This window comes from Candoia aspera, chromosome 16 (genome assembly GCF_035149785.1).
Source record: "Candoia aspera isolate rCanAsp1 chromosome 16, rCanAsp1.hap2, whole genome shotgun sequence".
Classification (NCBI taxonomy): Eukaryota; Metazoa; Chordata; class Lepidosauria; order Squamata; family Boidae; genus Candoia; species Candoia aspera.
The window spans coordinates 4041733-4067550 of NC_086168.1; the positions used below are offsets into that span (position 1 = coordinate 4041733).

Below are 25818 nucleotides of genomic sequence, written 5' to 3' on the forward strand. Positions count from 1 at the left end.
CAAGTCCCCGGGCGCCGCTTCTAAAAATCCGCCCCTCTTGAGGTGTCATCCGTAATAGTCAACTGACAGGGAACAACGGTCACTTCAACCTTGTAAATAAAATCAGGTAAAACGCCTATTTACAAAAAAAACAAAAAAACCCAACCAACCAACACTTTGATATTATATAATAATTGTATGATGTACACAGCTGTAAATATATATACATACATATATATATATATATATCTTTTATCAGACTCTTGTATTCTAAATAAATAATAAAAAAAACATGGACAAAGGAACGAAAGGACTTAGTGTAGAGTCTGTTATAGGGATTTATTGGAAGTTTGGCGTTTATTATAGGATTTGGACGCTGGGAATATGGAAATTGTGATTTCAAGTTTCTAGTCCTCTCCGTTCAATCTGGGCTGATTTTTCTTTGATTTTAAGAAAAGCACATGCTCACTTCACAGATCAGTTTTACAGTTGGCTGAGATAATGTAGCTCAGTGTTTCTCAACCTCCGCAACTTTAAGATGTGTGGACTTCAACTCCCAGAATTCCCCAGCCAGGGGAATTCTGGGAGTTGAAGTCCACACATCTTAAAGTTGCGGAGGTTGAGAAATACCGATGTACACAAACTGTGTTATATGACAGCAAAATATGGCGTAGCATGATGCCAAATGCTCCTATTTAACCAAGGCTCTGCATCCCAATCCACAAAACAGAAATTTATCATGAAATAATATATTAAAAAACTCCAGCTCCTTAAAGCAGCCATCAGAAAAGGATAGTGCAGGAAAAAAAACCCAATTAAAATGTGCATTTTGAATACACATGGCTTCTATTTGTTATGAACTGTATTTAATCAATTGAGCTGTGTTAGAAACCTTAGCTGACCTCTGTCACCATGTGGCTTTTTTAAAAATTAACTTTTGTTAAATAAAGTTTTACAGAAAGAAAACATTTCAAGGAAAAAGAAAGGTAAAGAAAGAGAAAAGAATGAAGAAATGAAAGAAAGGAGAGAAATAGAGAAAAAGAGAAAAGGAAAAGAAAGGCAAAATATACAGAAATGACTTCCAATCTTCTTTACCGTAGTTATAAATGCTTCAGATTTTATCCTCTTTCTCTAAGGTTACATCATAACTTCCTTCTTCCTTTATTTATTTATTATTTAAATCTAGCCTTTCTAATTGTCAAACCAGCAGGCTTGAACATGCATGGACTTCAACTCCCAGGATTCCCAAGCCAGCCTGCTTTAAGATGTGTGGACTTCAACTCCCAGCATGCTGACTGGGGAATTCTGGGAGTTGAAGTCCACACATCTGAAAGTTGCCAAGGTTGAAAAACACTGGCTTATATGATGCCTAATTTTAATGCCTTCATTAACTCCCTCATCCCTTTCCTTGGTGAGGCCCCTTAAAAAGTGCTTGGCAGGGAGACCCAATAGTCTGGGCCTTTAATGATAAGGAAACACACACACACACAAACACAAACAATGCTGGTTTGTCTCTGGGACGGTTCTGTCATTAGAGTGAAGTGACTGTGCTTGTGGCTAACAATGGCATCTTCAGCTGCTTCTTCCCAGCCTCATCTCAGGTCTTCACTGCTGGACACGACACACTAAACCAAGCAAGCTAACAAGCCTACATGCTAATCTTGGTTAGTTGTAACCATGGGTGGCTTGTCAGGTTGGGCAAATCCAGTCTGTCTGGTTAGCTTACGGTTCATTGTATTCTTTGCATTAGGAAAATAACTTAATTTCAGTGTAAGCACATTGTCCCAGGCCTCCCCAATAAGGGTAGAGCTTCACATCCCTCCACTGCCGATATTCCCTCAGCTCATTACTGCGAGGCCAGTGAGTTTCTGTAATTAGGACAGGATGGGATTTGTAGTCCAACACAGAACTGGAGGTCAGCCAAAGCAGCAGAACAAGGATTTTTAAGTATCTCCTTTGCTTTAATGGTGTGATCCTGCAAACAGTGTGATAAAAGTAGCATAATCTCTATATTTCATGTGGATGAGAGAGCCATCTTTTTCTGAGAGAAAGCTGTTGATTTAAGTCTAGATATTCCTGATTCCTCAAATTTATTTACTACTACTACTACTAGGGTTGTTGAGAGTCAGGCAAAATACAAGTTTAATAATAATAATAATAATAATAGTAATAATAATACATTAAATTTATATGCCCCCACCTCCCAGTGACTCTGGGCAGTTGTAATAATTTAATAAATTATTATTATTATTATTATTATTCCTATTTTGTATACAGAAACTGATTTATAAGATAATATGGCAGTAAACTCTTTGCAAGTGAAATCTCAGTTTAAATTTCAAAAAGAGGGTCCCCTATTCCAATATTTCCTCCTCCTCCTCCTCCTCATTATTATTATTATTATTATTATTGTATACACAACAACATGAAATCACATCTGCCAGTTCTTTAGCTGATGTTGGCCTTCATTTACATCCAGTTCTTCCCAAGAACCTCTGATGTCATAATGTATTGGCATAGTATATGTGCAGATGATTATTATTGTTATTATTATTTAGTAAATTTACATGCTACCCGGCTCCCAGCAACTCTGGGCGGTTTGCAATGTGCTTAAATAACTTAAGCAGCAGACCTGAGAAAATGAAACATATTCCTATTTTTTAATTTAAAAAGGTAATTCTCCGTATATCCTCCCAATGCCCACTGGAGGGCGCCAGAGCGCCGCCTTTAAAACAGGCGCAGAGCCGGACAGGCGAGATCTGCCTTCTCGGCCTTGCTGGGCTCCGCTGCCCCCAAGAGGAACAGTCTCGTCAAAAGCGAATTACAACTTAGGTTTTGGCTCCCAAGCGGGCGTGCAACGGAGGGCAGCTCTTGCGAATTGGCGGAAGGGGTCCCGTTGCATAGGCTTTGGCAGGAGCAGCGCTCCGCCCATGCTCAGGGGCACTCTTGGCTTTCGAAGGAAGAGGGGGGCATTTGAACGAGGCGTTCTCCAAAGGAAGGCTGGGGACGATCGGCCTTCGATGCAAGGGCGGGGGCGCCTGGAGTTTGGCTTGCTGCAAAGCCGGCTGAAGCTTGCAACATCCCCTCCGCCGGGGCAGTGCAAAGCGTGGCCGTTGCATTCGCGCGAAGTCCTGAACCTGATGGGGCTGGGAGGTGGGGTTCAGCGTGTTCCCGACCCTATCCAAGCTGCCCACGGCGAGAAGGGTGGCTTTTTGCAGCGTTTGTTCCTGTCTAAGGTGAGGGGGGGTGGAGGCGGCTTCCGCGGCGGGGGCAGCCTCGAGCGCTCGCCCTGCGACGCGAATGGAAGCCGGAGGTGCGGGCTCTGCGCGCGGCCCTTTCCTCTAGACCCTCGGAGGGCCCGCGCCAGGAGTAGACGTGGCGGCCGCGTAGGGCACGCTGGCCTCTGTGGCGGCGCGGCGGCGCCCGGCGCCCTCAACCAAGATGGCGGCGCTGGAATTCAGGCTGCCCAGCGCGCGGCGGCGCCTAGCGCCCAACCTGCCCCGGAGCGGCGGGGATCGCGACCTGGTGGCGCCCGGGGACACCATCACGACGGACCCGGGATACATGCGGTGAGGGCGGATGCACGGGGCTGTTCTCCCCCGCGGGGCTGCAATGGAGCTCCGCGTGCCCTTTGCACGTGCTCCGGAGTACCCTTGGGTCTTGCAGTGCTCCGGCGGCAGGGGCCCTCTGCCCATGCTCGGGAGCCCTCTTCTCCCCTGCTCCAGGAGCTTTCTGCACAATGCACCAGGGCGGGCAAGAAGGCTCCTGAGCATGGACAAAGGGCCGAGGCTATCTATCGACCCACCTTCGGGGAGGGTCCTGGTGGGAAGGCGGTGGCAGGAGCGGGGTGGCTGCGTGGGCACGCTGGCGGAAGCGCGGGCGGGTGGTGGGTTTCCCTGGGTTTGCAGGAGACGCTGCAGGAAATTGGGTGGGCTGGGAAGGATTTGGGAAGATTTTGCAGGAAAAAAAATGGCAACATTTGCAAAAAGAGTTTGCGAACAACACATGGCCAAAATTGCAAAATTTGCACAAAGATTTTGCAAAAAAAAAAAAAAAATCCGCAAGGCTCTGGGTTTATTTGTGCCTAGAGCAGCGCTGCCCCTTGAAGACGGGGGGGGGGGACTGGGGAATTCTGGGAGTTGAAGTGCCCCCCTCTTCAAGGGGCTGAGGCTGAGCAGCACTGCCTTTGAGGAAGGACCCCATTTCTTTGATCGTAACATCTCTGCGGACAGAATCCTAGAGTTGGCTTGGAAGGGGAAACGTCCACCTGTTGGTTCTTGGTCTACCCTCAGGAGCTATGGATCATAGAATCCGAGGCTTGGAAGGGGCCTTGGAGGTCTAGTCCAACCCTGCCCCGAGCAGGAATCCTCAGATCATCCCAGATGAATGGTGGACCAACCTTTGCTTGAAACCCTCCAGAGATGGAGCCCCATGGGCCCCCTGGACCACTGCTTCGTAGCTCTCACGGACAGGAAATTCCTCCTGGTTTTGAGTTTGGGTCTCCTCCTGCACAGCTTCCGTCTGCCGCCGCTTGTCCCGTCTTCGGTGCTACGGAGAAGATTCTGCACCCTCTTCCCTGCACGGCCCTTCAAGAATTGAAGACGGCAATCGGTCTCCCCGCTGCCTTCTCTCCTTTAGGCTAAACAGACCCAGTTCCTTGTGGGATCTCTCCCCCAAGCCCCTCACCCTCCATGTCCCCCTTCTCTTTCCAGTTCCTTCGGTCATAATTCATTTTTCCCTGCTACCTATCTACAGATGAAGGAATGCTGTTTTGCAAAACAGTGTACTACAGCCCTTCCATGTAGTTTTCTCCATTTTAATCCCCCCCTTCAATTACTTTCTTCTTTCTTTTGCTAGGGGTCACGGTACCTACCTTGGGGACGAGAAGCTGATTGCCTCGGTGGCTGGAGTTGTCGAGAGAGTGAACAAACTGGTGTGTGTCAAAGCATTAAAAACGAGGTGAGAAAAGAACTTGTGTTCACAGGGTATGATGCCGGGTGTCACAAGCAAGGTACATAGTGGGATACTGAAGGTGGGCTGCTCTTTTTGCACACGCAGAGATATCTTTTGCTGTGCAAAACGTCCGTGCAAAACACGCATAGGATATTTCTTTTCTGTGCAAAAGGCCCGTGCAAAGCAAGCAGTTTAATTTTTGCTGTGCAAAAGGCCTGTGCAAAACAAGCAGAGTTTAATTTTTTGTGCAAAAGGCCCGTGCAAAACAAGCAGAGCTTAATTTTTTTCTGTGCAAAAGGCCCGTGCAAAACAGGCAGTTTAATTTTTGCTATGCAGAAGTCCTGTGCAAAACCGGCAGAGGATAATGTTTTCACAGTGATAATAATTGTGTCATCCTCTGTCTTAACACTAGTGGTAAGGAAGTAAAGTTTTTGATTCATGTCTTAAGTAAATAGAGCCAAACTTACTGGTAGTAATAGTTAGGTTTGGGGCTAGGAATAATTCTTGGATGTTTTTAAGGAGCCTTGCTTTTTCTCTGAATTTAGGGTATCTATACAGTATATATATGTTGAGGTACAGTATGCTGTTTCCAAATATTTGGCGTAATACCTGGTGTTAATACTCCATGTATTAACAGCTTATGCAACTAATAGGAATCTGGAAACTTGGCGAAGAGCGAAATAGAAACATTCAGCAAAAACTTTTTGTTTGTTTGTTTTTTACTTATCCTGAAGCCTTTTAATTTGTTTTTTCCTGTACACTGAAAATGTTACAGAAAGAGCAAAACTCAAGAAACATTGTTCCCATGAAATAAACATTAACCTAATTTTATGAGTCCTTCAAGGTATACTTTATATAGATTGTGTTTTTAAATTTGCACATTGAGCGTATCAGGCAAATGGCTATGGAAATAAACATTTCAGTTTTTCCCCAAGGTTTTTTTTGTTCTTCTTGAACCAAATTCTTTTTTCTTCTGGGGGCTTCAAAACACCCAGAATGGGGCTGGCTGTATGTTTGTGGGAGATGTGGGCCTTGTGCAGAAGCGAAGCCTTTAAATTAAATTCGTAATTCTCAATGGAAGACTTTGGTGCTCCTTATTCTTTATATGTCTGAGGTTTTTCTTTTGCTGTAGTTCTGACATTTGATTTAATGCTGTGAAGCAACCAACAGTCCCGTGGGATCTTTAAAGATTAGCACATTTATTATGGTATAAGGTTACGTGTATTGCTTTTAGCTGGGGAGTCATTGAGCTTAAATCACGCTTCTTTTTTATTTTCCTGGCAGGTACAATGGTGAAGTCGGAGATATTGTGGTTGGGCGAATTACAGAGGTAACATCTTGATTTAAACACACACACACACACACACACAAATGCATGCTCTGGTTTTGTATCCAAAAATATGCAGAGCAGCAAGAATTCTGTATAGGTAGTCCTCACTTAATCGCCATTCTTTTAGTGACAGTTCGGACTTATGACGGTGCCGAAAAAACTGACTTGTGACCGGTCCTCACACTTATGACCATCACAGCGTTCCCACAGTCACATGATCATGATTTGGGCGCTTGGCAACCAGTTCACATTTATGACCATTGCAGCATCCCATAGTCACCTGACTGCCATTTTTGAGCTTCCCGGCCAGCTTCCAGCAAGCAAAACCAATGGGGAACTGCATGATTCACTTAACGGCCATGCGGTCCATTTAATGCCCCGCAGTGATTCGCTTAATGACTGCCGCAAAAAGGTCGTAACATTGGGTTGGATTCACTTAATGACCGCTTCGCTTAGCAACTGAAATTCCAGTCCCAATTGTTAAGTGAGGGCTACCTGTACTTTTTTCCAGTGCAAGTTCTGAATTGTATTTTTCAGAAGTGCCTGTTGAAAACGTTTGCTGTCACTTTTCAGTACCGCTGATTTGTCCACTGCGTGGAACAATTTGTGAGGAATGTGAGATATAGGATAATAACTCCTAAAAAGATACCTGCAGAGGAATGGTGTGGTTTAGAACAACCAGTTGTAGTCAAGTGTTTTGTATTTCAGCTCCTGGGACGACCTGGCGGAGAGCAGTTTGGAGAAGTTTGGATTTAATTTTTTTTTTTTTTAAATAACTTTTTAGGTTCAGCAGAAACGGTGGAAAGTGGAGACCAATTCTAGGCTGGAATCCGTGCTGCTGCTTTCATCCATGAATCTTCCGGGGGGAGAACTGGTGAGTGAACTTTCAGACCGGTGGAAATGTTGCTTTCATGGAGAAATGGGGAGGATTTATATCAGCCTTTCTCAACCTTCTGACCCTGGAGGAACCCTTGAAATATTTTCCAGGCCTGGGGGAAGGAACCCCTGCACATTCAGGCCCAAATACGGGCCAGAAGTCCCAAAATTATTAGATTCGTTTCACGTGCAAGCTTGTATAGATGCATTAACCGTGTCCTTAAACTAAAAATAAAGAATGGAACTTACCTCTTTTTAATGTGAAGTTGCCCAATTTGAAATAATTTTTAAAATAAATTGTGATCTCCCAGGGAACCCCCGGGTGCCACAGAACCCTGGTTAAGAAACCCTGGTTTACATGGATGATTATTTTGATAATGTTTTTACTCTGATTATTTGATTATCTCTTTTACTCTGATTAGTTGATTTTTTTTTTACTCTTGTGGTCTTTGATCAGCGAATGCATTTAAAAAGATGCACGAAACAGGAAAAAAAAACGCTCTTGGGACTTACGGTTTAGGTGATTAGGGAACAAAATTGGATAATAGAAAAAAGTGAGCTTTTTTGTCATCATACAGTAAGAGAGAACTTTGTAATTATATTTGCTGCAAAGAAATGGGAAGCTTCTTTTTCTCTTTCTTTGCTCTTTTTATTCTGTTTAAGTTTTTATGTTCTCTTTAAAACTTTTCATACAATTTATATGTGGGTGTATATATATATACTGTACATACTGTATATGTATAAAATAAAAAGGTGTTGCCCAATTTCAGAGGCACTGCCTGTTTTACTGGGCAGAGCTGGGCACTTCTTTTTTTCAAAAAAATAATGTGTATACTCAGCAGATGATACTGTTATTTTAAAATGATGGGCCTCCTCCCTCGCATAAGACAGGATGCCTCTTCTCAGGAATATAACATGGTTTGGTTTAATTTGGCTGCAGTGCCAACCTAGCCACTGTGCTTTGGTAAACCATGGCTTATGGGTTAACGAAGAGCATGAATCCAGCCATCCAATCAACCATGGCTTTGAGTGACGAACAGATGAGCCCAGGGTCTCCATGCTCCAATGTTGTGGTTTTGTTTCTGAAGACGAGATTAAGGCATTTTCAGTTAAACTGGCAAAGGTGTCCTTTCCTAGGAATTCCCTGATGGTTTCCCTTGCTTCGGGGCGTGCGTTTTCTTTAATTCCACAGAGACGGAGATCCGCAGAAGATGAGCTGGCCATGAGAGATTTTCTCCAGGAAGGAGACCTCGTCAGCGTATCCTTTTTTCAGGAGTTAGAAAAAAGTCTTTAGCGCCGCTGTGCCCCGATCCCACTGCCGATGGAGTGCCACTGTCCATAATCCGGGGATGACAGGAGCCGTGTCCCATCACTTCTGCAGATCACCACGTTGGCCGCTGAAGAGTTTGGGACTGATTTGTGTTGCAGCCTGTTTGAACCTGTTTTCTGGGCTCATGGGCCTGTAATACCGAGCTAACCAACCAAGCTGGGTTTCTGTGGCTTGATAATTGAGTGTGAGTTCAGACACACTCTTCTTTTAAGGCTCCACTTCCATTCCCACATCCTGCCCCAGGGTAATTTCTTCCTAATTCAAGAGCAATACCCAACTCAACCATAAATATCTGAAGTCCACCTTGGAACACAGCATACAGGCAGTCCTCACTTAACAACCATTTGTTTAGTGATGGTTCAGAGTTACACGGTGCTGGAAAAACCGACTTGCGACTGGACCTCATACTTAGGACCGTTGCAGTGTCCCCCCAGACACATGATCACAACTTGGGTACTCAGCAACCAGTTTGCATTTATGACTGTCAGAGCATCGCATGGTCATGTGATTGCCATTTTCGACCTTCCTGGCCGGCTTCTGGCGAGCAAAATCAATGGGGAACCTGGTGATTCACTTAACGACCACATGGTTTTGCTTAACGGCCACCGTGGTTTGCTTAACGGCCACTGCGAAAAGGTGTTAAAATTGGGTCCGATTCGCTTAATGAATTGGACCCGATTTTAATTAATTCGCTTTGCTTGGCAATCGAAATTCCTGTCCCAACTGTAGTCGTTAAGTGAGGACTACCTGCACATGATTCTGGCCTTGTGTTAGAAGCAGGCTAACCAAGCTGTCTCTTTCCCATCTCTCTTTTCTTCATTCCTTAAATGTCTGTGCATCTCAGTCCTGCTAGCCTAGCCTATAGAAATAAAGCACATGTTTAAGGCATATCCCCCTTGCGTACTTAAGCTGAGTTGGAAGTGTGCAAAAGAAAAGGGAAATTGAATAATCACCAGCCGTTGAATAATCTTTCTGACTGGTGTTCTGGAGGCGACTGTGACTCGCCATTGGAGATCAAGCGTCTTCTAAGCTGGCATGAATTGGTTAACTCAGGCAGGAAGAAGGAGGGGGGCCCTCCTGAGGTCGCTGAACTACATTTCCCAGCAGCTTTAGCCAACATTTGTTGTAAACCGCCCAGAGTCCCCCCTTTGGGGGGAGATGTGCAGTGGCTAAATTTAATAAATAAAATAAATAAAACATGGCTGGTGGAGGGAGATGCTGGGAAGGCAAATTCATCCCTTCTGGAAGGACCTTGAGAACTCTTGAGTTCAGCCGTCTGTTGATTTTGTATCTATAGGTTGTGGGAACGCAGAGTCCCAAATCCCCTGTAGTTGTTTCATGTCCTTAAAAGCTTCTGGCAGGCTGAAGTTCAGGCTGTGTTTTCAGATGGGGCAGTATCGCTGCACACTCGGAGCCTCAAATACGGAAAGGTGAGCTGCCTTCAACATTTCTTGATGCGTTGAGAGATCGCTTCTACGGGGAGAAGGAATAACCGTGAACCAGGACCACAGTCAGATAAGGGAAATCTGAGTCTGGACTAGAATGGTAATCCGAGGAAGCGTCTCAGACGAGCCCCTCCCTAGTTCTCACGAAGGTGAAGGGAGGGAGCGGGGAAGCGCCTTCAGGCTTGCAAGATTTTGTTACTGTCACCTTACAATAAAAGCAGGATTAGTTGGCATGCCTTTGGTGTCCAGGTCCCAAGGTCTACCTTGGAGGGCTGACTCTACCCCTTTCCTACTGGGTGAATCGGAATAGACAATTTTTGCAACAGTTGGAGATGGAACAGAAAGATCCCAAGGATTCCAACTCTTGAAATGTCTGATCCCTCATTGACTTTAACAACATCAGTATTAAATTGTTTTCAGTTGGATCACCCACACCCTAATATGTTTTTGGGGGGACCTTGGGCCCAGTTTTCCCCTTTCATTGCTGTAGAAAGAGCGTTGGCATTGTTGTTGGCCCCAGGTAGAAGATCAGTCAGTGGTATTACGTGGCTGCATCAACAGAAATATAGTTTTCAAATCACAGGAGGTCATCGTTGTCTTCTGCTCTGCTTTGGGGATCCTGCTTGGGTGGCTACACCCCATCTTGAGGCCTGGGTCCAGTTCTTCCTAAAAATGGAGGAGATCCTATGAGTGAGCCCAGCTTGCAGTTGAGGATTATCTTACCCCGTGTATTAGCGCGGGCCTAAAAGATGAAACCAATGTGTGGTTAAATTGGATGGAAAAGGGTGGGTGGGGGACGGAACTGCTCAACTTCATTGAACTTGATGATTCCTCTGCTTTTGTTCCCCAAGGATGTAGGGTTTGATGGGTTTGATCCAGGCAAGAGCAATGTTCTTCCTAAGGTTTGAAGTTCTCTTGCTGTTGATTAACGGCCCATTTATTCCATGCTCTTGCTATTCCAAGCTGCTGACAATAACCATTGGTCACCATGGCCTTATTTCTCTTTCCAGCTCGGCCAAGGAGTGCTGGTCCAGGTTTCTCCATCGCTGGTGAAGCGCCAGAAAACTCACTTCCACGACTTACCTTGTGGGGCCTCCGTCATCCTTGGCAACAATGGGTTCATCTGGATCTACCCAACCCCTAAGCAGAAAGAGGACGAGGCTGGGGGATTTGTGGCTAACCTGGAGGTGAGTCGAGGGCTCTGCGACGCAACCAGGGAAGAGTTTTCAAAACTGGGGAGCTCGTAACCGCAGGCAGGAGGTCTGTCTTCTGCAGTTCCATTAGAACAGGGTTTTTGCAAACCACGTTCCATGGAACCTTGAGGGTCTACAAGAACTTGGTGTGGTTCTGCAAGAGGCAAAGGGCGGCATCATCATCAACAACAACAACAGTGGCAGCCAGTTTTCTACCTCTACAACTTTGCCTCTTGATCTCAGATCCTGGGATTTCTGTTCAACCAAGGCTGTCTTTCTCAAACTTGGCCTCTTTAAGACATGCTGATATTAGGTGGGTCAATCCACCAGGATGTGGTGTAGTTTTAGCCAGTAGGTAGAGATACTTACCCAGAGATTGGATTCAAGTTTATTGACTCCTGTGTCCCACCGAAGTACTGCATTTGAGATGCAGTGGGTGACCTGAAAGCTGTTTCTCAAACATTTTGTTTGAATTCTTTCTAAGGTAATCATGCTGTTATAGGGCCCTAATTTTTACCTGCATCGTTGGTTAGATAACCAGGATAAATCTCTTTAAAAGTAGCAGACTTTTGCCACATTATGTGTACGCCTCACCCGCAAATGGTTGCCAGTTGTCGTTGATGTTAGGGGTCAGCTTTGTTTTACCGAACCTACTTTTATGGTTAGTGACCAAATTAAAGTTTCTGTCTGTCTGAGGAATCTAGATATTAAAACTAATTAATAGGATTATGGAACTACTTTGTGGAGTAGCTAAAATGTTGATGTACCAAGGACGAAGCTGGTAAGGAGTGGGCACCTGTCTTTCTTTTCAGCCAGTGCCTCTGTCTGACCGTGAAGTCATCTCCCGCCTCCGAAACTGTATCGTCGCTCTGGTGTCCCAGAAGTTGACTTTGTATGATACCAGCATCCTTTACTGCTATGAAGCTTCCCTTACTCACCAGGTAGCGCATCCTTGACTTGTTCAGTTCTGTGTGCACCCAGGTCTCCACCAAGACTTGAACGTTCCTCAAGGTTATGCCAAAAACAGGTTTTTCCCCCAACCCCGTGGCAGTATTGAGGGCAACCTTAATACAGGGTTGGCTTACAGGCCCCATCATTCCCAGCAGGCAAGTTCAGGGGGTACAAGTACTAGTCAAGATGAGAGTTCGAAATTCATCTGGAGGACCACAACTCATTGGAGGTTGACCTTGTAGCTCTTGCGTTCAAGGCATCTTGTGGGCTTTTCAAAACTCACTCTTGGCTCAGTGGATATCTAGAAGCTTCAGGAATGGAGAGGTCAACTTTTCTCCTCTTGTTGGTTAACCATCTGGAGGAGTTCTTGTCTGTCAACCTCTTCTCTGCTGGAATGGAAGGGGGCTTCCAAGGCAGAGAAGGGGGAAACGGTGAAACTACCTGGATGTCCCCTTCTTTTTTCCAGATCAAAGATCTTCTCAAGCCAGAGGTGACGGAGGAGATTGTGTTGGAGACACGGCAGAGACTCCTGGAATTAGAGGGATGATGGCAGAGGATGAGGGCTGAGGAATGGCAGGGATTCATCCATCCATCCATCTCTCTGATTTGGTTGTCTCTTTTTGGGGGGTATGAAACGTCTTTAAAAGTTCTGAAGAGCAGCAGCAGCAGAAGGAACCTTGGAAACCATGAGCAGCTGTTGTCCATTTGTCTGTCCATCCTCTTTCCTGCCTAGAACATCATCAAGGACTCTAATGTCTTCTGCTCCAGTATATCTTCACCTCAAAATATTACTGGAAAAGATTCTAGGCTCCAAAGGGAAGGATGAGTTCAGTGGTAAGCAAGTACCCGCTGTAATTCTCATCCTTCACTTTTTCCCAGTGGTATTGCGTTCCGACTTTCTGGAGCCGTGCTGAAACGTTTGCCCCCAGCCTGATAGGTACTGGATTTTGGAATTCAGTGTTTTGAAAATCCGTTCTTGCGCAAGACAGAGAATTCTTAAAGAGTGAAACTACTCATTAGCCGAAAAAGGACCTTCTGTTGGAAAGAATAACTGCCTCATCCCCCAGTTCCTGTGTAATTTACGCCTCCCTGTCTTAAGCAGTGTATCTTCTAAACTTCTATTTTACATCATTGGTTCTGGCAGCATCGTGATGTTGAGATAGTCCTCTGCTTTTTGGACGGATGGGAACTGCTGTGTTGGCCACTTGGCCTGGGCTTCAACTTCTGGTCCTATTTCAGGGAAAAGGAGTTGTGTTTAATTCCCAGGGCAAGTTCCACTGTTCACTTCTTTGGATAATGGTCAAGATGCTTTCTCCTGTCATCAAAGGAGAAAGGTGGCATCTGGTCCCGCTTGGTCATGGAATTCAGTAGGAGCTGTTGAGGTTCTCCAGGTTTGGGAGATGCTGAGATGCTTGTTTGTAGGGATGTGTGAAAAGAGTTCAATAAACTTTTTGGAAAAAAAAAACCAAACCAAAACTCACCAGCCAAAGAGGTTTGTGTTTTCTTGAACGAATTACATTTCTTTCAATTACATAATAATTACATTTGTGCAGTTTGTTCACCTGGCTCAGTCTTAACCTCCACTGTTTAGTACAGTGTTTCTCAACCTTGGCAACTTTACTTCAACTCCCAGAATTCCCTAGCCAGCATGGTTGGGATATTAGCAGGGAAATCACTAGTCTAGGGTATTAGCATGCTGGCTGGGGAATTCTGGGAGTTGAAGTCCACAAATTGTAAAGTCAAGAAACACTGGTTTAGCAGCTCCAACCCAGAACACCAGTGAATGTAATAAACTGGTGAAGAAGTTTATTGGGTGACCCTCACCAACCAGACCCAGTTGCGGATACGGATTTGGGTTACTTGGTTTCAAGCACTTTGATAATCCCTCCCTAGGTTTCCTTGCGGTGTTTTCCTTTAGCCACAAAAAGGAAGTGTGTCTAAAAAAGTAAGATGGACGTCAGGGAATCCAAATTTATGAGCCCTGAGTGTGGAAATACGCAGGTTTGGTTGAAACAAATGTTTCTGAACACTGAAATGAAATCTGAGATGCCACAGTGGCGGCCTTCTGGAGCTGTGACTTCTTTTCGGTAGCTGAGTGAGAAGTTTCACGAATCAACAAATGCCCATTTTATGGTCCCGTTTATTGGACTGGCCTGCTTTCCAAACTGCCTCTGCATCCTGTCTGCTGGTGCTGATAAAGAGAGCGAATCGGTTTTGCACTGGCAAAATGCCGCATCCTGAACCCTAAAGGAGTTTTGGATGACCCTGTCCTTAAACCGAGACCAAGCCGGGTCTGGATTGGCAAGAAGGAAGCTGTGATGCCCCACCTCTAACAAACTGGAGGTCTGGCAAATTCTTAATTACTAAAGATTCTTACTATATCCAACCTGTCCTTGCGTTTCAATCTGCAGTTTGGTAGGTGACAACTGCAACTCCTTGAAGTAAGAATTATGCTTTTAAAGGATTTTAAAAACGGGAGATTTTTAATACTCGTTTTATATACTCGTTTTATGGATTGCATCCCAATCTTGACACCCTGCATCAATAGCCCCCCCCAACCCCCCCAAAATCTGCTGTATTCCCTTCCTGATTAAAATTACCGGAGAAAAATCAGTGAAGAAATTTGTGTTCCAAGTTTTAAGGTGCAATTCTACTTTTTACTGTTGCTCCTTTTAAGGTGTTGTGTGTGATTTCCTCTTGCTCCTGTTAACATTGGGACTTCAAAGAAAAAACAGCCTAAGGATACATTAGTTTCTTATGTTTTTACTTTTTTTAAACTTGTGTTTATACAGCTTTAGGATTTTGCTTTGTACTAGGTAGTTTTAGTAAAAAAATAGATATGGATTGATTGATTGATAGAAATAGATAGAGATGGACAGAGAGAGGGATGGATGGATGGATAGCTAGAGATGGATAGAGGGATGGATGGATAGGGATGGATAGCTAGAGATAGAGGGATGGATAGCTAGAGATGGATAGAGGGATGGATGGATAGAGGGATGGATAGCTAGAGATGGATAGAGGGATGGATGGATGGATGGATAGCTAGAGATGGATAGAGGGATGGATGGATAGAGGGATGGATAGCTAGAGATGGATAGAGGGATGAATGGATGGATGGATGGATGGATAGCTAGAGATAGATAGAGGGATGGATAGAGGGATGGATGGATGGATAGCTAGAGATGGATAGAGGGATGGATAGAGGGATGGATGGATGGATGGATAGCTAGAGATGGATAGAGGGAGGGATGGATGGATGGATAGCTAGAGATGGATAGAGGGAGGGATGGATGGATGGATAGCTAGAGATGGATAGAGGGATGGATGGATGGATAGCTAGAGATGGATAGAGGGAGGGATGGATGGATAGCTAGAGATGGATAGAGGGATGGATGGATGGATAGCTAGAGATGGATGGATGGATGGATAGAGGGATGGATGGATGGATAGCTAGAGATGGATAGAGGAATGGATAGCTAGAGATGGATAGAGGGATGGATGGATAGCTAGAGATGGATAGAGGGAGGGAGGGAGGGATGGATAGAGATGAATAGCTAGAGATGGATAGACAGACGATAGATAGAAATCATTTCGCTAAGTAATGCTTGGCCCGAAGGGCACCCCCGGCGGAGGATGATGGGTGCCAGAGCCCAACACGACAGATGAGTAGCAGCTTGGAGGATGGGCACGGGCGGGGAGGAAAGGCCTTGGGCTGTGGAGGATGGGAGCTACCTTCCCCGGGCGGCGGTGGAGGATGGTCCCGCGGGTCCCCGCCGCCGGAGCTGGCTGCCGCCGCCGCTCCTCCTCCCGGGCGCCGCCCCTCCGCCCTGCCGGCCTCCTTCCCCGCGCCATGGCCGCTGCCGCTGCCGCCGCCGCCGCCTAGGCCGCCGCGGGCACAGAGCCGGCCGGCCGGCGCCCGCCGCCCGCCGCCCGCCCGGAACGGCCCGGCCCCGCGCGCCCCGCCTGCGCGAGGGACCCGGCCTCGTCCGGGCCGCCCGCGGGGGAAGGGCGCCGCTCGCCCCCGCCGCCCCCGGGACCTCCGCCGGCTGGGCTGCCCGCCGGCCCGAGAGCGCAGCTCGCCTCCCACCCTCCTCCTCTTCTGACCTCGCGTCTTCTCCTTCTCCTTCTCCCCTCCTTCCTTCCTATTTTCATTTTCTGACATCACCATCTTGTATATTTCCCCCTCCTTCCTTCCTTCCTTCCTTCCTTCCCCATTAACTGACTGACTTCACCATTTTATCAACTTCCCTTTTCCTTTCGCTTTCAATTTTCTAACCCCACCATCTTCCAGACTTCCCTCCTCTTCACCTCCCTTTCCCTCCCTCCCTTCCTTGTCTTACAGATTTTCTTTTCCTAATTCCTTCCCTTCCCCTTGTCCCTAATTTTCTGATCTCACCATTCACGGATTTTCCTTTCCTTTCACTTTCCAATTTCTGGCCCTCCCCTTCATCACATTTCCTTCCTTCCTTCCTTCCCACCTTTTCTCTAACCTCCGGCCGTCCACCTGGAAGGCACCCCTTCAGACCTTCATCCTCGGGGGCTCCAGGTTTTTTCTGTAGCCCTCCAAGGTTGCATGGGCGTTCCAGCTGCTTCTGAACTGACGTTGTGCCCCCATCTTCAGGAAAGCCACGGAGCCTTGCTTGGGTGACCCCAAACACCTGCCTTTGAGGACAACTGACCAGCATTGACCTGGGATGACCCTCATATGCATCTCCGCCCTCCACTGCTTTCACCTTCCATCTCTTTGGATTAATCCATTCTTCTCTCAAGGGCTCACAAAGGTTTTGCTCCTCAGAATATCTGACTGTGACTGTGTTTATTGAATCTGTCCGTCAATATCGCCGCTTCTTGTTGGTTTCGTCCTTAAAATGATCCCCGCCGGCACAAATTCTTACTTCGCGTTCGTTGGACCGTCAAGAGAGCAGAAACAAGGATAGAATTACTGTGGGACTGATAAAGAGTTTGAATGAATACTACTGAAATATTTCATTTTCCTTGCTCTCCTGTTACGGATGGAGATTTGGACATTTTTATTGGGCTGGTGAGGAAAACGTGTTGTTTGAAAACTTGAAAACTTGGACCTTGCTGTTTCAGTCTGAATAATACTTGAAGCCAAAGTGATTGGGGTTTTGGCCTGTGCTATGCAAGAAAAAGGGAACGCTGATTTGGATAACTTTTTGCAGTCTGATGACCTCACCTTGCTTCGGGTGAACAAGTTAGAAGATGGAGCTGAGGGAGAGTCCTTAAACGCTGGTGTGGTGACGAAGTGGAACTTTGTGTAGGCTGAAGGGGGGAAAAAAAGCGTGTGTCTTCGTTGGAACTTTGGTGCTCGGGACACGTCTGTGAAGGATTTGGTCCCTTCGGAAGCCCGTGTTGCCTCGCGCAGGGAAATCTACCTTTATGGGTCAGCAGCCTGGAAAAGTTTTGGGGGACCAACGGAGGCCGAGTCTCCCTGCCCTGCACTTTATCAAGGGTGGGGTGAAGAAAGAAACATCGAAACAGGGGGGAACCCATTGCAACGTCTTTCTGGAGCATGGTAAGATCCCTGGAGTGTTTTCGGCACGTGGCGGGGTTCGCACTGCACGCTTAATCAGGCCAGGTAAAGACTAGCAGGTGAATTTGCATGCCGGGCTAAGTTTTTAGGACTTCAAAAACTGCTGGGAGCCAGCTCATTTGAGATGTTTCCAACTCTGTGTGTCATTGCAAGTCTCAGAATGGGTTAATGAAGTAACTAGGTTGTAAGTGTGCAAGCTTTAGGTCAATTTCCAGGCAAAGGGGAACTGCCTGGCTCAGCTTTCCCCACTTTGGTGCCTTCCAGAGTGTTGGGATCAATCCCAGAATTCTCGGGATGGCCAGGGAATGCTGGGAATTGGAGTCCTAACATTTATGGTAGGCTCCAAGTTGGGGAAGGTTGCATAGGCCTGTGTTAACCAGCTCAACTCAGTCTCGTTTATGAAATTGGTAGAAATTCTGCATAAATGGCTTTGAGTTCCGAATACGTGTGAAGAACTACAGAATCTTACTGGTTTTTTCTGATGTTGAAGATGAATTCATGTTGCCTGCATTTCGGAATGATATTCTGGGTAACCTAACTTTCAAAACTGTCATTGCTGTCATTAGACTAACATGGGATTGAGGATTTTGCATGTGCACATAATACCCATCATTCACTTTTTTGTGTTATGCAAACCATGTATGCAAGAGAAGGGCACTGTGATCACACGTTGTGCTAAGTCATGCTTGTTTGTGGCTTATCATGATATGTAAGCTGGTTTGGAAGCTGTGTGCTATGCTGTGTTATTTTGGAACCAGACCACTATGGTTGAACAACAGAGTCATTCAACAAGCCATAGTTAAAATAAATAATGGCTTCACCAGTTGTATGAACCTAGCTGGTCTATTTAGGTAGCTTTCAGATGCTGGCCATCATTGGCCTGAAGAATGAAGGTGGTCTGGGGAAAAAGAACCAAGTCTGGTGTGTGGTTATTAAAAAAAAATCTAAGAAGATAATCTGAATAAATGAGCAGAAGGAAGTTTTGCAGACCCAACCCACTCTCTGTATGCTAAACCCCAGTTTGCAAACCACAAGCTTGGGATTCGTATGAAACATGAAAACAACCACATGAGAGGTTAGTCTGATGTGTGCGTTGAATTGCTTCTAAGTAGGGTTTAATGAGCTTTTGTTGCATGCCTGTAAAAAAAAAATGGTTGCGCAGATGTTTGCAGCTATTTGGTAATTATTTAATCAGCTGTATGATTAATTTGGGTCCATCCACCTCTCCCTCTTTCATTTCTTCTCGAATAGGAAGTTAATTCCCTTTCTTGACTCAGCTGAAACTTGGGTTGGAAATGGGAGGAAGAAAGAAGTGGCGTTTGGGATCCTAGAGTTGCAAAGTGAATTTTGGGCTGGTTAATTAAATATTTGATGATGGGGAAGGTGTTTCCTCCCCAATTAGCTTAAGAGAGAGTTGGGGGCGTTATAGTGTTCAAAATACAATTTCAGTGCTACAAGCTTAACAGCCTTTATCCATCCTCTTAGGTGCAATTGGTGAGTATGTTTTTATACATGTTTTTCCAAGCAGATCAGAAATCCCTACTTGGCTGTTCAATTAGAGCAATTCTAAGATTGGGTTCCCACAAGAATCTAAGCCCAAATATGGTGGGTTTGAGTTTTTTAAATTTTTTTTATCTATAGATATTTGTGTGTATTGTTTTAGGTTGTTTCAATATTGTAAACCATTTGGAATCATGATGAAATCAGGGGCTTTATAAAAAAATATGGTTCTATTAATCTATAGCTCTATTAATCTTGGAAATTTAACCAGTTTCCCCCAATTTGGGAGCCCCTGGAATGATTTTAGTACAACCCCATCATTCCTGAATATTATGCAGATGCAAGACTTCAACTGGTACCAGCTTAAGTGAAATAAGCAAGCAAGGATTGTAAGTTATTGGCTGGGCTGAAACGTCCTGCTACGGTGAACCAACAGATCATTTGTTCAGCCCAGATTTAGCATGTTTGGATTAGGGCATCGTGGTTTGTAAACCAGGTTTGTGGTGTAGCACGATGTGAGACAGCGCTTTGGCAGCGAACCATGATTGTTTTAAAGAACATGGCTTAGCCTGATGTGGGGAGCCCTTTTGAGATAGCTGGGGGGGGGGATCTTTTATTTTTGTGGGGTCGTGGTTTTGCAAAGGGCCTCAAAAATGGCTCTCCTTTCGGACAGGCAACACTGACTCTTCGTGATCGACTGTAAATGTTTCCACCAAGATCCTAAAGTGGCTTGAGAAACAGGATTCTCTTGCGTTCATATGGCTTCCTTATGCCTTTCTCCCCGCTTCCTCAGCCGCCCTCAACAACAGGCCGTCTTCACAGTTCCTCCGCCTGATCCTTGGTTTTGCCTGGAGCTGAACTTCTGACTTCTCTTTAATTCCCAGTTTGGAAGGATCAGCTTTCCGAACTGACTCTCTAAACAGACACCCTAGCCTGGGCCTTGCGGTTAGTCTCTGGTTCTTCTGCTCCGTTAAGCCCTTGTTTTGTCTCTGGAGCGTGTCTCATTTTTGGCCGGATTCCCGTCTTCTCCATGGAGAGCTGGACTTAGTCTGAAGTCAGTTGATCTGGATTGCTTTGCAGTTGACCCTTTAGGTAGGAACCACAGAGAATTGTTCCCACCCTTGCACACGCTGCTTTTGCTCCAAACACACAAGGTTTACTAACGTGTGCGCATACACCCCTTTCAACTGCACAAATTGCAGGCTTTTCCCTTCCTCTGTATTATGTGGGTAGTTGGGATTTTGGGTGTGGGTTATAGATAATTTCCACTAAGTAGGACGGCTGAAAAAACAAATATAAGATCGAAGTGTCTTGGGTTTTGGCCAGTCCAGGCTGCTCTGGTGTGATTTGGAGGCCAAAAGGCAGCTGAGGTTATCTTGGCATCTGAAACACAAGTTTTAAAAAGGATGAAGGGGAGTAAAAAGGAAAAAAAAACCTTATTTTTTTTCCTGGGGATTGCATGGACACATTCAGGTTTTGCTTGGCAGTGGTCTAGAAGCCATTTGTCTTTCATCACAATATTTTTCATCTTCCTGGTTTAGCATTTCCTAGTGTTGGGATCTCCTGGTGGTGTCCTGTTCAAGGCTTCAACCACCTTAGCTTCCCACCGCAGGTAAGGTCGCCCAGAAGCTGACACCTGCTGAGCAATTTTTGAACATAGAAGTGCCCCTTATGACTTAGTCTTTTAGAGATGGCCCACTCCATCTCTGTTCTTTGAATGCCACCAAGTGTTTAAAGCCCTGGGATTTACTAGTGGTCTCCTTACCAAGTCCATCTTCTCTTTGTGATTTTTTTTTGGGGGGGGCAGGTTCAATACTGCCACCTGCTATAGATATGTTTGGAAAGTAGTACTTGATAATTGGATTGGGGGAAAAAATTAGGGAGAAATAATCTGTCCTATTCCTTCTGTGGTTGTTGGGCAATCATTTCTATTCTGCTGATTTTGCCATATTTTATTGATTTTGTTTTGATTTATTGGAGACTGGTCAAAATCCAAGTGATCCCCACTGCTATCATAAGTAAATAAATTAAAATCCTGGTCACACATTCCTACTTTGGAGGTGAGACAAGAATGCTGGGACTCTGTCGTGCATGGGGATGTTGCTAAGATTTTCTGCTTTCTGATGGATTTTGGGAGGGGGGGGATGGAAATTTATTTAGTTACTTTTTAAATTGTGTTTGAGTTTTTCCCACCTTGAAATGACGGGGAACTGAAATGTAATGAGCAAATTAGAAAATGTAGGGTTTTAAGAATGGGGTTGGACATTTTGCACCCCCGAGTTAGAAAGCACATTTTTTTCTCTTCTCCTGCTGGAAATCCATGTCTTGGTAGTGGAATTTCCCATTTAGAGCCAATTGGAGAAATCTCCTTTCAGTGCCAAGTAGTCCTCACTTAACCATTTGTTTAGTGACAGTTGGGACTTACAACGGTGCTGGAAAAACAACTTATGGCCGGTCCTCACACTTATGACTGTTGCAGCATCCTGTGATCATGTGTTCACCACTTTCTACCTTCCTGGCTGGCTTCTGGCAAGCAAACTCAATGGGGAACGGTGTGGTTTGCTTACCGACTACGTGGTTTGCTTAGTACCTGCAGTGATTCGCTTAACGACTGCCGCAGGAAGTCGTAAAATCAGGTCAGATTCGCTTAATGACAGCCGAAATTCCAGGCCCAATTGTGGTCATTAAGCAAGGGCTACCTGTACCAGCACTAAAAGCCCCTGAAAAGGAGGGTGGAACGGTGGAACAATCCACCAATGGAGGTTGTAGGTTCTCCATCTGTGCAGGAGGCTGGATAGCCACCTCCAAAGACGGCCTGATTTGCAGAGGGTTGGACTAGATGACCCTTGGGGATACCATCCAACTCCACAACTCCGTAATCCTCTGTCTTTCAGAGGAAGGATTTTCCTCTGGACCTCAGCAGGGGAGGGATGAGTTAAACGCCTGCTTTTTAAGGTCAGCCCTGGACCTGAATCAGAAGCTTACTCCTAGAAAACAACTTGGTTACTCAGGGCAGATGAGGTAATTCTACCAGCAAGACTTAGGGCCAGCGTGGGAAGCCGTGTTCCCCTCCTCACATGCAGGGGAACTGGCTTTTAAAAGAGATTCATGGGATAGAGAATTCCTTATGCTCGTTTATCTCTGTTCCCAGTGTGAGTCTTCTAAATGTCATAATCCTGCGTCATACCCTTGCTGCAAACTTCTGGGGAAGTTTTGTAGGCTCAGACGGAGGTGGGCTTTCAGATTTACAGAAGATCTGCTTTCAAAACCTAACATTAGAGATGCAAGCTAGTTAGCCCTGGGGTTGTTGGCAAGTTTGGATTAGCAGCCCTGATCTGATGGGGCCAAGAGAAATGATTTGGGTCTTAAAAATACCGGATTTTGCTGCTGTTATCCGGTTGGAATCCAACCTGTCCCCCAGATCCAGGATTGGCTTTGCGACCACTGAGATGCTGTTAGAAAAATGCTAATTCCCTCTCCCCTCTATTCTAATTCTAATTCTGAAATTCTATTCTAATCCTAATTCCATTCCATTTCAATTTATTATGGTCGTAGACCAGTGCAATGCTATTTATATGTGGTTGTAACTTGGGTCTCATATAAGCAAGATTAGGGCTTAGCCCTCTGGCTGGTGCAAACATCTTTGGTTTATTTTGGACAACTTTGGAGATCTGGGTTAGATGGTCAACATTTCCTAGTGTTGATTTTTTTCCCAACAGGTACAAGAATTGATAATTAAAGTTGCAGCTGAATTCTGTAGCGCTGGAGCTTAGAATTTACAGCATGTCTGAATTTCCATTTTATTTCCATAGGCAAGGACAGACACATTCACAGAATTGGGGGTATCCTTGCTCGAAGATTTTCCAAGCCCCTTTTGGTATTTCAAATTTGAATGTCTGGTTTTTGCTTCTTAGAGCTACGGTTTGTCCATCCTATACAACCTGAGTGACTTTTGTTTTTAAAAGAAAAAGGTGCTAGATTGCTTTAAAAGTGTATTTATTCCTCAATATGAAGTGTCTTCCCCTTCTTTAAGCAAAGGAAAGAATTTGGGGTCTCAGCTCAAAGCATCTTGTTTTTACAGTTGTGAATCTGGTGGGAGAAAGCTGGCCGTTGTGCCCAGTTCAGTCTTTTCTGCTCAGTCAAGGATAAGATAAATATGAGCTTTCTGGATGACTATAATGTTTCTGGGATTCCCCTGCAGTGTGAGAATTCCAATGAAATGCCAACATCATCAGTGGCTTTATTAGATCAAGTGTATAATAGGTTATTTCTGGTAACCCTTAATGGACTTTTGCTGATTAGGGTGGATGATGAGGTTTTAAAGATTTGTTTATAGAGAATGAGGTGAGATATGAGGTGAGCCCCCCCCCCCCCCCCCGGTAGGGGAGAGATGGGTGGTGAATAAATTTATAAAATAAATAAATATGGAACGAAGAGATGGTTCGTTGTATTTTAAGAGGTAGTGAAAAGTTGATAAAGTTGTTTATTCATGCTGAGAGGAAGGGGGAAGTTACTTCTTGTCTTTCTTTTATTTTTTACTTTTATTTTTATCCCTTCCCTCCCTCCCTCCCTCCCTCCCTCCCTCCCTCCCTCCCTCCCTCCTTCCTTCCTTCCTTCCTTCCTTCCTTCCTTCCTTCCTTCCTTCCTTCCTTCCTTCCTTCCTTCCTTCCACTTTGTATTAGTTTTATCTGTATAATGCAGTAGTTCTCAACCTTGGCAACTTTCAGATATGTGGACTTCAACTCCCAGGATTCCCCAGCCAGCTTGGGGTTAGATAGCGATGGCTGAGAATTCTGGGAATTGAAAGCCACACATTTAGAAGGTGTAGCTAGCTGGATTTTCAGCTTCTCTTCAAGTAGACAGCTGGACAAGGACCAAATCTTGTATTCACCCTCAACATTAAGCCACAGTGTGACTTATATATGTCGCATCAACTTGGCCAGTTTGGCTTATTTAGCCAACCCTGGCCTAGCATAAAACCTGAGATAGTTTTGGGGCAGAAAAAACTCCGGATCCAACAGTTTTTCAGCCAACTTCAGTTTCTTGATCAAACGCACGCCTTGATGATCTAACACAAATCAACAGATGGGACATTTATCTTTTTTTTTGCCTGCACTTTAATATCCTTGGTTGGGGAAAGTCCTGGACCTTTCTAGGGGTAATGAACCTCTATAGCATCTTCTTACCATATGTTTGTAAGCATTCTGCATATCCTAATTGATCAGGGAGGAAAGAAGACCATAACTTGAGAGAGAGAAATAAGGAAGATGCGCCTATTAGAAGATCAGCAAAAACCTTGCTAAGCCCCCTGAGGACAGATGCCTGCTTTTATAATCTCTCTGAATGGAAACAGTGCTTTTTTGATGCTCTCCGGTTGCTAAAACTACCCAATTGCTCCCCATTCTGCCTTGCTGTTTTATGAGGCTTTCTGTGATAAATAAAACCTTAGAGTGGAATATGAAATTTTGAATTCTCCTTCTAGGAACATTTGTTAGAAACAGCGAAGTTTGCATCTGGGCCTTCTAGCTCTTTCCAAGTGGAGAACTGTTGGCTGGTCTTTCTCCCTTTAGAAAAAAATAAAACTTGATCAACTTTTACTCCTTCCCATGGATAAAGTTTAGTTTGGCTTGAAATAGATTTCCTTCCTTCCTTCCTTCCTTCCTTCCTTCCTTCCTTCCTTCCTTCCTTCCTTCCTTCCTTCCTTCCTTCCTTCCTTCCTTCCTTCCTTCCTTCCTTCCTTTCTTTCTCATATTTAGCCACTGCCCATCTCCCCCAGAAGAGGGACTCTGGGCGGTTTACGATAAAATTCCCCATAAAACATAAACAGTAAAATCACACAAAACAATTACAATAAAACCCAATAAATAAAGTCCAAGAGAAATGTAAAATCCAGGCTGGTGGGAGGGACTCTAGGGTGCGAGCCACCCCCAAGAACTGTTATTCACTTTCCCACCCCAGGCCAGACGGCAGAACCAGGTCTTCAGGGCCTTCTGGAAGGTCAGGAGTGAGGGGGCCTGCCTCACCTCCGGGGGCAAGATATTCCAGAGGGCGGGGGCCACTACAGAGAAGGCCCGTTTCCTGGACCCCGCCAGATGAAATTCTTTTACAGACAGGGTCCGTAACGTGCCCTCTCTGGATGAACGGGTGGGGCGGGCCGATGTAATGGGGATGAGACGGTCCCTCAGGTAACCTGGCCCCATGCCATGTAGGGCTTTAAAGGTAATAACCAACACCTTGAATTGGACCCAGAAGCAAACTGGCACCCAGTGCAGCTCGCGCAGCAACGGTGTTATATGTGCCCACCTAGGGGCACCAAAAATAGCCCGCGCGGCTGCATTCTGGACCAGCTGAAGCTTCCGGATACTCTTCAAGGGTAGCCCCATGTAGAGCGCATTGCAGTAGTCTATAAGGGAGATTACCAGGGCGTGAGTGACTGTTCGGAGGGCTTCTCGGTCCAGGAACGGGCATAACTGGCGCACAACCCAAAGTTGCGCAAAGGCTCTCCTGGCCACAACTGCCACCTGCTCTTCTAGTGATGGCAGGCTGTTGAGAAGGCCCAGAATTACTGCCCACCAGATTGATGTGGGTCTCATTATATTGTCACAATGATAAACCCTCCGTTTAACAGAGTTCATTTTAGTGGTCTTCAGGTTCGATGGGTAAAACCTGTCCATGTGCTTTGTCACGTGGTAAAGTAACATTCC

General features: G+C 45.4%; 2 protein-coding genes across 2 annotated transcripts in view; both read left to right on the plus strand.

Annotated features, from left to right (window-relative positions):
• Window positions 1-3394: 3394 nt before the first annotated feature.
• Window positions 3395-13533, plus strand: EXOSC2 (exosome component 2). The gene is made up of 9 exons (XM_063316158.1): window positions 3395-3548; window positions 4837-4938; window positions 6217-6262; window positions 7047-7136; window positions 8331-8396; window positions 9830-9898; window positions 10924-11100; window positions 11919-12047; window positions 12524-13533. The coding sequence occupies exons 1-9, from the start codon at window positions 3421-3423 to the stop codon at window positions 12602-12604; spliced, it is 888 nt and encodes a 295-aa protein (XP_063172228.1). The 5' UTR covers window positions 3395-3420; the 3' UTR covers window positions 12605-13533.
• A 3872-nt stretch (window positions 13534-17405) lies between these two features.
• Window positions 17406-25818, plus strand: part of ABL1 (ABL proto-oncogene 1, non-receptor tyrosine kinase) — a 135860-nt gene continuing 127447 nt past the window's right edge. Inside the window, exon 1 of the mRNA XM_063316014.1 lies at window positions 17406-17596. Coding sequence (XP_063172084.1) covers window positions 17461-17596 — 136 coding nt within the window. The 5' untranslated portion in view covers window positions 17406-17460. The remainder of the gene's footprint in view (window positions 17597-25818) is intronic.